The sequence below is a fragment of the Vanacampus margaritifer genome, chromosome 13 (assembly GCF_051991255.1).
Source record: "Vanacampus margaritifer isolate UIUO_Vmar chromosome 13, RoL_Vmar_1.0, whole genome shotgun sequence".
Taxonomy (NCBI): Eukaryota; Metazoa; Chordata; class Actinopteri; order Syngnathiformes; family Syngnathidae; genus Vanacampus; species Vanacampus margaritifer.
Genome location: NC_135444.1, coordinates 15153823 through 15166480, shown reverse-complemented (window position 1 = coordinate 15166480; position 12658 = coordinate 15153823). Strand labels below are relative to the sequence as shown.

Below are 12658 nucleotides of genomic sequence, written 5' to 3'. Positions count from 1 at the left end.
TTTTTTAAATTTTCTGCCCATGTGGCTGTCCTGTGGCTCCATGCTGCCTCTTACAGGTCAGTCTTGGTTCTGCGACAAGCATCTGGTTTGGGGGAGGAGAGTTGTGTTGGTTACATCAAGTGTTTTAAGCAATTGCCACAATGGATCCGTCTGGTACGGTAGTGACGGACATCATTTTATGTATACCAAGGACTAGCCTGCCAACATAAAGACAGAGAGATCTGCGCTCTTTTTGTGTTACTGATGAACTCATCTAATTCTTTCCATCTTGCCTTCTCAGGTGTTTGGCCCAGTGATTGTAGCTAAGAGAGGAAGAGGAGGAGAAAGCAGAAAGGGTGCCATGGGGGTCAACCTCAGACAGGATGTGGGTTGGCTCCAGCCGTTCTTCGTCCTGCTGGTGATGCTCAACGTGTGGCCCACCCGGGGTCAAGTATGTCCTCAGCGGTGCGAGTGTGTCGCCAAGCTCAAGTCCGTCTCCTGCCACGGTAAGCGATTGTCTGCGTTGCCTGACGGTATCCCGGCGGACACCAGGATCCTGGACCTAAGTGCGAATAAGCTGCGCTGGGTCGAGCATGGCGACCTGCTGTCCTTTCCCAACGTGGAGAAGCTGGATCTCAGCGAGAACATGATTAGCGTCCTGGAACCAAATGCTTTTTCTAGTCTCCAGAGCCTGCAGTCGCTTTCGCTGAGGGCCAACCAGTTAAAACTGATCCCCATGGGGGCTTTCTCCCACCTTTCCAACCTCACCTCTCTGGACCTTAGTGGGAATAAACTTGTGATTCTTCTGGACTTTACTTTCCAAGACCTGAAGAATCTGAGGAACCTGGAAGTTGGAGACAACGATCTGGTGTATATCTCCAACAAGGCCTTCTTGGGTCTGCTGGCACTGAGAGAGTTGACCATCGAGAGGTGCAACTTGACTTCGGTGTCCAGTCAGTCTTTGTCGTACCTTCACAACCTGGCGACCCTGCGGCTCCGTTACCTCGGCATCTCCTCGTTAGAGGACCAGAACTTCCGTAGGCTTGGAAACCTGAGAGGCCTGGAGATCGATCACTGGCCCTTTTTGAAACACATCACCCCTCACAGCCTGCAGGGTCTCAACTTGTCCTGGTTGTCCGTCACGCACACGAATCTCACCTCTGTGCCCACATCGGCCCTTCGAACCCTCTCCCACCTCACCAGCCTCAACCTATCCTTCAACCCTATTTCAGTCCTGGAGTCTTGGTCACTGCGAGACCTGCTGCGGTTGAAGGAGCTGCATCTGGTCGGCACCAGGCTGGTGACGGTGCAGCCGTACGCCCTGGGTGGTCTCCGACAAATCCGTCTGCTTAACCTCTCCGCTAACAACTTGGTGACTCTGGAGGAGGGCGCCTTCCAGTCGGTCAACACTCTGGAGACGCTCCGTTTGGACGGCAACCCTCTGGCCTGCGACTGCCGCTTGCTTTGGATCCTCCAGCGTAGGAAGACGCTGAATTTCGACGGCGCCTCCCCGGTGTGCGCGACACCCTTGGAGGTGCAGGGGCGGGCTTTGGGCGCCTTCTCAGACTCGGCTCTGTTTGACCATTTCACCTGCCAGAAGCCCAAAATCCGCAACAGGAAACTGCAGCAGATATCGGCTCGCGAAGGGCAGGTGGTGTCGTTCGTTTGCCGGGCGGAGGGCGAGCCCACGCCGGCGATCTTCTGGATATCGCCGCAGCGGCGTCGCATCACTACGAAGAGCAGCGGCCGTTTGACGGTCTTAAAGGAAGGCACCTTAGAAATCAGGTATGCCCAGGTGATGGACACCGGAACCTACATCTGCATCGCCAGTAATGCTGGAGGGAACGACACGTACTTCGCCACGCTCACCGTCAGCGGGTTGCCGTTAGACGCCGCCCTCATGGCCAACCGCACCTACTACGCCGGAGACCTTAACGACACGAACCTTAACGACACGAGGGTTTTCCTGAAGTTCACTCTGGACCTGAAGACCATCCTCATCTCCACAGCGATGGGCTGCATCATGTTCCTGGGGGTGGTCCTCTTCTGTTTCATTCTGCTCTTTGTGTGGAGCCGCGGGAGGGGACAGCACAAAAATAATTTCTCTGTTGAGTACTCGTTCCGAAAGGTGGACGGGCCGACCACCAGCGGAGGGCAGGGCGGGGCCCGCAAGTTCAACATGAAGATGATTTGATCCTCCTGGAGAGCTTTTACGTCTTTCTTTCTTTTTTTAATGCTATTTTGCTCATCTCTGACAGGAGATTAGGACACTTGAACGATGGCAGCTGTCTTGCTTGAGATCACTTAAGATGTGAATGTTGAGAGGACACACACACACACACACACACACACACACACGATTGTATAGTGTTCTTTCCTTAACGCGGTTTTTAAATGTCATGGACATTAATCAGTTGCTCTTTGTGCTTGCAACATTTAACACATTGCTGTGACATTTTGGGAGAAAAACAGACTTCAGTCGTGAGAAACTATTAAGGTGTAAATGTAACATCCGTGCGCGCTTTGTTGAGAATCGAGTTGAATTTCTTATGGCAAGTCATGAAAATGGACAGTTGAGCTTTTGAACATGCCTTTGCGATTCTCTGTGTTCAGTCCTTTTACAACTGAAAATGGAAACAACCGATGAAAACACGTTTTATAGTGTTAGTATTTTAGTCAGTATCTCCCTTAAACGTACACTTTAGACCACAAATTCTGTACGAAACACTGAAGACAACAACCAATGGCAATTAGAGGGGACCTCGGTTTTCGACGGAACTGCCACAAGACAAGTGATGTGAAAATACATGATCACGCTTAGTTACAATCTATTTTTCATTTGATGATTCATTCATACCCAAACCACTTTCCCATTCGCACCTACGGACAATTGATAATCTTCAATTAACCTACCATGTACGTTTTCGGTGATTTACATTTCTGACCTCGTGTTTTTCATACAAAATGTTTGCCGTAATTGTGACTTTACTATCGCATTAGCTATCGGAAATAGAAGGCAACCTGTAGGTTGTTTTGATAAGATGAGTATTGAAACATCAGATTTTGATGATGTAATTGAGCCTGATTGAAATGAATAGAAATGGCCACATTTCCCAATGAACTACGAATTACACCGATTTCACGAGGTCTTAGGTTTTCGACGAGATCTCTTTCCATAACCCGAATGTCTACACAAGTCAGAATACACAATTAGTCTATCACAAAAGTAGTTTTTTACATTTTTTTGTAATTGCGCAAACTATTTCTTTTTGTGCTGTTCATAACGAGGTTTGAAGAACCTCTAATGTCGGGACCCTTGTCAACTGAGGAACTCTTGCAGAGTCCATAACAAAAGAATAGCTCTTTTCCAAAACAAAGCTAAAAGCCGCATTTTAAACCAGGCGTGCCATCATTACGTTAAGGATTCTACTTTAAGTTTGGATATGTTCACATTGAGCCAATTCATTGTTTTAACAAGATTGCATTTTCAGAATAATCCAAATTGCAAGAATTCTCAATGCTAACCTTTTAGCATACCACACATAGATGGTCTTGATGGTCTCCCCGCGATAATGTTCCAGACAGTGTAGTCCTGCAGTCACTTGAAAGTGGCTCTGGATCTTCACCCCGCCTATCTGATTATGTCTCAGGCACAGAAACGTGCAGAATGGCTCGTTCAGGGACGCATTTTCAAAAAAGGGCAGATAATACATTGATTTGATTTGATTTGTCACTTGATAACTAGGGAAGGCACTTCAATCACATAACTATTTGTATACAAGCAATAAATAGCCATTTTCCCTAAAACCGGCCCCTAATGTACTGCCTAAAGAGACCTTATCAAAGTGTGTGCTGGGGAACATAGTGTATAAAAATGTACTATACTGTTTAGCCATTATTTTTGCATCCTCGTGGCTTGTTTTCTACAACTGTTGTGCAATCACATTTGCTCCTTCATTCAGCTGTAACTTTTCTTGCAAGTGCTATATCCCGTACACCCCCCCCTTACTCATCAAACTGATCACGCTCCCCCGAGCTCATAGAGAGCGTGACCTTGTACACAGGGGACAAAGTGTTGTGATGAAAAGATGAACAAGAGCTCAGCGGGCCGCAATCTTGTTTAGATAGGAAGTGAGTTGCAAGAGAAAATTGCTAGTACTTTTACAAAAAACATTTCGCTGGAAGTTCAGCTAAGGAATATTCAAGATGGAGCCTTTATACAGGAATGAATGAGAATTGACTTACACAGTGAAGTACATAGTGGCTATAAAAAGTCTACACACCCCCTGTTCAAATGCCAGGTTTTGATGATATTTAAAGAAATATGGAGACCAAAATAAATCATTCATAACCTTTCCACAATGTATGTGCATTAAAATATATATTTGGTAAAGTTACCGAATGAACAATACTGAGCTCTCCAGAAAAAAAATGATACTAATAATAATAAATAAATATACTGTATATATATATATATGTTAGAGAATTAGAGTAATAATAAATAAAAATGATAATAATGTGGTTGCAAAAGTTTGCTCACCGTCTTATAATTAGTATGTGGCTGTCTTCAAAATGAAACACATTCAAACCCATGTCAACAAACACCTGCCAACATTTAAAGTGCATCTGATTAACACAAATCAAGTTTAGCTGTTCTAGTAGTCTTTTTTTTGTCTGCTTGTTTTTAAGCAGAAGCCTAAATGTTTTGTGCTATAACTGACTGGCATTTGGAACTGTTCATAATTTCTTCCACCTTCACAAAAGCCCCTGTTCCAGCTGAAGCAAAACAGTCAGGTAAATATGTCAACTATGTCAGGGTAAAGCCTACTAGAACATCACAACTTGATTTGGATTTAATCAGAGGTGACTAGAAATTGTGGCAGGCATGTGCCAGCTCCCTTTTAACAAGTTTGAATGTAATTGGTGCGTTCTAAACACAGCCACATTACAGCTACAAAAGGGTGTGCACACTTATGCAACCACATTCTCTCAGTTAATTTTTTACTTTGGCCACTAAAATATTTGCAAAAACCCATGGATTTGCAATATATAGGTTATAGGTCACCTTACACTTATATGCAACATTTGAACAGGGGTGTGTAGACTTTTGACATCCACTGTGATAAGTTAAACACATCACCAATTGTGTTTAGCATTTTCTTTGCCTGTTTTTTTTTTTATGCTATCACAGAAAGGTGCCTATGATGCCCCCCCCCCCCCATTTAAATTTATAGACAAATCTGAAATATGTCCTTTTTAATCAATCCCAAAATACCATTTATTCTCATTGAATCTTGTCAAAGAATAAATTTTAGGATGCTAGCAATAAACAGTTCACGATTCCAGTTCTTAATTAAAAAAAAAAATGTAATATTAGGTGACACACTTGATTTAGCGTAAGAGGGACTTGACCTGAAGGCAAATCGCTCCATCTGGAGCTCAAACTTCAAATCCACATTCTATTGCTCTGCTGCCCTCTGCTGTATAAGATTGGAACAAGGTTGAAATTACAAACGATTGCATTTTTTCATTGTCTTTTGTTAAAATGATGATGTAAATATTGAAACCGCTGTCATTGTAAATTGTGCTGCTGTTTTGTATGGTGGCGTTTTATATATTTAACAAAAACGGAAAAGAGGAAGCACAGTGTTCATGAAGCATGTGATGATATGTACACTGAACCATTTTTATTGCATTTTGTTTTTATCATGACACCTGCAACACTGTGAGATGACTTGATTTTGTTTTTAAATTTGTCTTGGTCCAGTTTTAATGAGTCCAACTGTACAAAGAAAAAAAAAAAGTCATTTTAGAATGATTTACCCAGTGAGTAGATGGGGTCTTTATTGTTTATTTACTGGAGGGGAGTATAAAATAAATGACATTTTGTGAACAGACCAAACAAAAATGATTCACATTTGTATCTTTTCCAGTTTAGGACGACACATCAGCTTGTCCTGCTTGTGATCATCTACTTTCACTATTACTTTCAAAGTGGCAGATTAAAATATTTATATATATATATTTATATTTATTTATTTTTTCAGGATCAATCTTGGTGGTGAGTAAAATTAAATAGTTATCCCAGTGGAGCATAGAAAAAGAAGCTGATTTAAAATTTTCATCCTTTTTCAGGGTCACACCAATCAAACAAACAATTATTTATTCTTTACATAAAGTAGTTAGTTTGGACACCACTTGATTAAACGGCACGATGCTGAATGGCACTTTTCATGACAAAAACATGACTATTAAAGCGGTTGAGGGCCCCAGGATGACGTTTCCCTTGGGTCCCTAAATGAGGACTGGATACTTTTCAGGTTCTCCATGCTGTCCCCGTGAGGAGACGCTCTTCTCTCAACTTGGGAATCTGGGAGATAAGCAGTGCAAGTTGGGCTCTGCTGCTCGGCCCGCTGGACCGCCTCATCCACAGGGGGAGGATTGAAAAGAGGCCCTGCAGGAGGTGCTAAGAAGTGGTTGGGGTAAGCCCCGACTGGGGTGAAGAAGAAGCCAGACATGCTGTTGAAGGTATGCATGGGGAAGACGAGGCCAGGGTTCGAGTAGTACCCCTGGTGCTTGGCCGTGTAGAGGGGGTCATAGCGGTCTTGGATAGCTAAAAGTTGAGCACGCAGCTGGGTGTTCTCCTCCATGAGGGCCACCAGGTGGCGCTCCAGCATCAAGTCGTGCAGCCGCCGCTTGTCGCGCGAACGTTTGGCCGCTACGTTATTCTTCAGTCGCTTCTGCCAGTAGATGACATCTTTCTCACCCTCCAGGGTGAATTTCCTAGTGCGACGACGTCCGGGAGAGAGGGGGCTTGCAGGAAGTGACATGACCAATAATTAGGAACCTGAATTAAGGAGATTTGTATTATTATTGGTTGGTTTCTTGTAAATAATTAAAAACAAAATTTGTGTTAAATTATAATTTTTTAAATACACACTACAGTTAACATATTTTTATATTTTTTCTGAGGGATTTATTAACTAAAATTGCTTCATCAACATGTATTTTGTCATGTTATTAATTTATCATTAAATAATTATTTAACATGTAGCAGTTTTTTGTTTTGTTTTGACCAAACAAAAAATTGGTAGTGCTTAGCTAATATAACGTCCTCTGGAAAATATCAGTTGGCAGCCCCACGTCAACAATGAACAGCAACAATAAAAGTTGGTATTTGAGACAATTCGGCCTTTTTTTTTTGTACATACAAAAAAAAAACAAAGACAAAAAAAATAAACAAATTAGGCCCATGGTAGAAAATGTGACCTTCGTCCAACAACGACACCGTTTGAGGTTAACATTTGAAAAGACGTCAAAATCTTCTCATGCTTGACTATGTGAAAGAAGCATATTAATACACACACACTTGCACAAGTGAACGTCTCATTCCTGTCCTCGCGTCAGCTCGTGTCAATTGCAAACATATTCTGGATTGGCGAATGTTGAGAAATACTTTTATATATTTTAATTATATGTCGATAATGTTTATAGTAATGATACTAAGGAAAATATAATCATTTACAAAATCTATCTATTTGTATTGTCCATTTTTTTAGACATGCTTAATTACAAAACTAAAATGGAAATAACATAAATAAAAATAAGCACAATTGTATTTAAGTAAAAAACAAAAACATAAACTCTAGAAATGAAATTGTTGTTGTCATTTTCAATGTCCACATTAATATTTTTTTGTAACTCTTTAGTTAGCGATCTCATTAGGTTGAGTATATAGTATCGCCTGACTTGTTTCATCACTATAAATTATAAAAAATATAAAAAAAAATGATGCTGTTGCCATTTACAAGCCAACGAGCAAGAAAACTAAATAAAGAAAAATCTTGTATTTAATTTTAATGTAATGTATGTAAATTAATTTGTATAATAATGATATAATTATTTTATGATGTCACTGTCCAGTTAAAAAAAATACTTTATTCATGTATTTTTTGTTTTACATTTCTTTTTAGCTGAAATGGACAGAGAATAATTTTTAAAATGTGTTTTTCTGATCTAAATTGCCACAATACCACATTTTTCATTGCACATATATAAATATATGTATATATATATTTATTTATATATCTGTCTATATTATCTGGAACCAAAAATATATGTCGCGACTACAAGGATTACAATTACTAAAAAAAAACTGCTGCAATGGCATATCAATATGCTCAATCAATAAAAAATGATAATCAATTGACTGAACTTTACGTGAGGTACCAATAGAAGTGCTGCATGGAAAAACTAACATAACAATGCATGGATTCATTAAACTGTCTATATTTATGTATATGCCTTATGCGTGAGGGACCAGATATTAAAAAAAAAAAAAAAAAAAAAACAGCTCTCGGTGTGATCCAGTGCAGTTCTACTGCCTCAATAATAATCATATTGATTTATTGCCAGTCAAAAGAGAGCATTATTATCTTTTGAAATTGGCAATGAGGCCTTACCTTGTGTCTCCTACTGTTGACGGGGGCACTTCATTGATGCTTGCTCTGATTGTGACATTGTGAAACGCTTGTGACTGATTTATCTTGTGGTGATTGCCAACCTCCAGCCTGACTGTCAACCTCCATACAAAAGTATCATTCAAGTCGGTGAATGCTGATCAAAGAATTATATCATGATGTGAACCCATGCAGTAAAAGTGATGCTTTTTGGTTATCTAAGCCAGCTACCATTTCTCTCATTTTGCAGCTCTAGTATACGTAAGCTGACATCAAAGGCCAATTGACTTTTTTTTTTAAATGAATTTATTCCAGGTTCAAACTGTCACCATCATAAAACTTTTACTAAATGTACAAGTAACATTATACATTGTATATATATATATATATATATATATATATATATGTATATATGTATATGTGTATATACACCCCGCTGTTAAAATATTTCTCATTTGAATTTTTTCATTTGAATTAATCCAACGCACAGCTTGATCAACATGGTGGTGGGTGGGGGGATTTTCAATTCGCAAAGTAAAAACATCCTCTGACTAATGCTGTGGCTGCCAATAGGCCGACGGCAACATTGAAGGAATTTCTGGCAAGTACTGGAATTTAGAACATGTGACATGTGATTGTCTGTTTTCTTCAATGGGGTAGGATGGCAAGATGGAAGGCACTGCAATTGAGTCCTTAGAAAATATGTATGGAATTATAGTTAACAGTTCCAACTACTAATTTGTGTTAGCAAAAAACATTATAAAGCAAAACAATATATATATATATATATATATTTTAAAAAAGCCTACTATATCTGAATTTAATGAGAGGGGCTTTAACTCATTCACTGCCATTGACGGCTATTGACGTCAAAAATTCATTTGAACTATTTCTATTAGTTTAACATTTTTTTCCACTTTTGTTAACAAGAGTATGAAAACCTAGAAAACATTTTTTATTGTACATTTAGAACAGATATAAAATTTATGATTAATCGTGACTATTGAAGTCATGTGATTAATTACAATTCAAAATTAGGAGCGTCGGGCAATTAAAATCATAATTAATTGCGTGACTTCATGACTTAACTCACGATTAATCACAAATGTTATATCTGTTCTAAATGTACAATAAAAAAAAAGGTTTTCATAGTCTTGTTAACAAAAGTGGAAAAAAAATGTTAAACTAATAGAAATAGTTCAAATGAATTTTTGACGTCTAAAACCGTCAATGGCAGCGAATGAGTTAAATGGCAACTGTGTGCTGACTCCCATTTAACACAAGTTTGAATGTGATTGGTTGATTGTGAGCCACAGCCTAAATTATGAGGGTGTGCACACTTTTGCAACCACATGATCAGAACTGAGATTCTATATTGACTGTGCTGAAAGGTCATCATTTTCATTGGCATTCCAGTTACATTTTGAGGCAATATATTTTACAAAATGGACTTCCACAGTTTTTTAGGCCTGCTTGAATCAGACATCATGAGAGACGTTAGCCGTTGGAAGGCAGTTTGTAAGAAAACACACACTGGAAATAAAAGTCGCGCACTGGAAATATGGCCTTGCATCTATGTTTAGAGGCCGTGTGCCGAGTAGACCGGTAGTGTTATTACTTCCTGTTGCTGCGGAGTTAAAGATTTGTCACATGGCCAAAAACCACAACGGAACTGGAGAGGCTTCATCTTCAGATTCAGAATTGATCAGTTTCCAAGTTTGATGCTTGTTTGATTGTTATGATAGACAGGATGTCTGTTACGATATATCTATATATATATTCTTTGTAAATTTTGAACAAACAAACAAAATGGCCGCCTTCCACAAACACAATATTATTCAGAATGTCGTGTTTTAACGAGTGAGGGAAGATACAACAAATTATTGTAAAGACATTTTTAGGTTGACTTCCCCAATAAAATAATACACAAGAATGAATTAAAACATGTTATTTTACATGGTGCATATTTTTGTCACTCTTAATTTATGCGCTAAACTTTTTGACAGCCCAACTTTCCATTTAACTATGCTAAAGAAACAATAAATGAGATCCATTTTTCAAATTAGCTGCAGAGCATCCATGAGCAGCAAGAAAAGCTACATGCTAGCTTTCTGACCACAACTATAAATAAGTGCTCGGGACAGTTTAGCGGAAAGAAACGGTCTGCTCGGACATCAAATGGAAATTTGGCTTTTATTTCAATCACGAAGCCACACTGCATACTGATTGCGGTTTTTAGAGTGAGTCTGTTTGGAGGCAGATGACATTAGCTCACGCAAGCATGGTGAGCTGGTGGTTAGCATGTCTGCCATGTTGTTGCAAGGTGTTGGGTTCAAATCTCAGCTCTGTTTTTTCTCTCGAGTCATACACTGGCTTCACCCACGTATTACAAAAGGACTCACGTTAGGCTTATTGGAAAGTTGTTCACAGGTGTGAAGGGTTTACATTGTATTATTGTATTTGTAGATTGCAGTAGAGCGTATCTATATCGCATCTAATCGGACTGAGAGCTCTGTAAAGTAACCAAAGTGGGTTTCCACTCCAAGTATGACAATAACAGCATGACAGGAAATGGAACATGCTGCAACATGAAGTGAGTGTGAGCATGTAAATCATGAGAGAAGCCTGCCCCAATTGAATTTATCGATATCTCTTAACTCATTCACTGCCATAAATTCATAAAAGAAAACAACAATTATTAAAAATTAGGGGCGACAGGCAATACATTTTTGAATTGTAATTAATCACATGACTTCACTAGTTAACTCATGATTTATCACAAATTTTCTATCTGTTCAATGTACAATAAAAAAAATCTCGGTTGTCATACTCTTGTTAACAAAAGTGGGGAAAAAAGTTTTATATCTGTTCAAATGTACAGTAAAAATAAAATCAAAGTTTTCATACTCTTGTTAAAAAAAAAAGGGAAAAAATGTCAAACTTATAGAAATAGTTCTAATGAATTTTTGACGTTTATAGCCGTCAATGGCAGTGAATAAATAATAATTAAAAAAAAAAAGATTATTTAAAATTAGGGGTGACAAGCAATTAACATTTTTAATTGTAATTAATCGCATGACTTCACTAGTTAACTCACGATTGATCACAAATTTTATATCTGTTCAAATGTACAGTAAAAATAAAATCAAAGTTTTCATACTCTTGTTAAAAAAAAAAAGGGAAAAAATGTCAAACTTATAGAAATAGTTCTAATGAATTTTTGACGTTTATAGCCGTCAATGGCAGTGAATAAATAATAATTAAAAAAAAAAAGATTATTTAAAATTAGGGGTGACAAGCAATTAACATTTTTAATTGTAATTAATCGCATGACTTCACTAGTTAACTCACGATTGATCACAAATTTTATATCTGTTCAAATGTACAGTAAAAATAAAATCAAAGTTTTCATACTCTTGTTAAAAAAAAAAAGGGAAAAAATGTCAAACTTATAGAAATAGTTCTAATGAATTTTTGACGTTTATAGCCGTCAATGGCAGTGAATAAATAATAATTAAAAAAAAAAGATTATTTAAAATTAGGGGTGACAAGCAATTAACATTTTTAATTGTAATTAATCGCATGACTTCACTAGTTAACTTACGATTGATCACAAATTTTATATCTGTTCAAATGTACAGTAAAAAAAATCAAAGTTTTCATACTCTTGTTACCAAAAAAGGGAAAAAATGTCAAACTAATAGAAATAGTTCAAATTAATTTTGGACGTTTATAGCCGTCAATGGCAGTGAATGAGTTGATCACAAAACATCTCAAAGGGGTTCACAGGAACTAATATCAAAATCTCAAAAACATCTCAATAAAGGATCCAACAAATAAACTTACTATACATATATATTAGGAGTGAAACGAAATCTAACTAAAGCATATAACATCAATGTTAAAATCAGCATCACAAGCCCACAGTTTACATTTTCATTTAAAACATGGCATTGTCTAAACACAGTTAAACCACATCTGGTCTATAGAGCACAACCTCCCACATCATCCTAACCACAAGCTGTGCACACACGCCTGATGCCTGATGTTTACTATTAAGTATACCGTAAATGAAACCTTCAACGGACAAGGACTGCTGTTCAACATAACACCATTGTGACGTCACTCCTGCGATTTCAGTGAACAGTCAATCACACTTAATTCCACCAGAGGGCGCCATATACACACACAGGAGACGTCTCTCGGGCCATGTATAGCCA

The 12658-nt window shown here is 38.4% G+C and overlaps 2 protein-coding genes across 2 annotated transcripts in view; one reads left to right on the top strand and one right to left on the bottom strand.

Annotated features, from left to right (window-relative positions):
• lingo3a (leucine rich repeat and Ig domain containing 3a) overlaps window positions 1-5955 on the top strand; it is a 37260-nt gene extending 31305 nt beyond the window's left edge. Inside the window, exon 2 of the mRNA XM_077585043.1 lies at window positions 281-5955. Within this exon, the coding sequence (XP_077441169.1) occupies window positions 341-2173 (1833 nt within the window). The 5' untranslated portion in view covers window positions 281-340 and the 3' untranslated portion in view covers window positions 2174-5955. The remainder of the gene's footprint in view (window positions 1-280) is intronic.
• A 275-nt stretch (window positions 5956-6230) lies between these two features.
• On the bottom strand, window positions 6231-8940 carry LOC144062801 (uncharacterized). The gene is made up of 3 exons (XM_077584518.1): window positions 8927-8940; window positions 8442-8486; window positions 6231-6792 (listed from the first exon to the last, which is right to left on the bottom strand). Exons 1-3 carry the CDS (start codon window positions 8938-8940, stop codon window positions 6231-6233), a joined length of 621 nt encoding a protein of 206 aa, XP_077440644.1.
• Between the last annotated feature and the right edge of the window lie 3718 nt (window positions 8941-12658).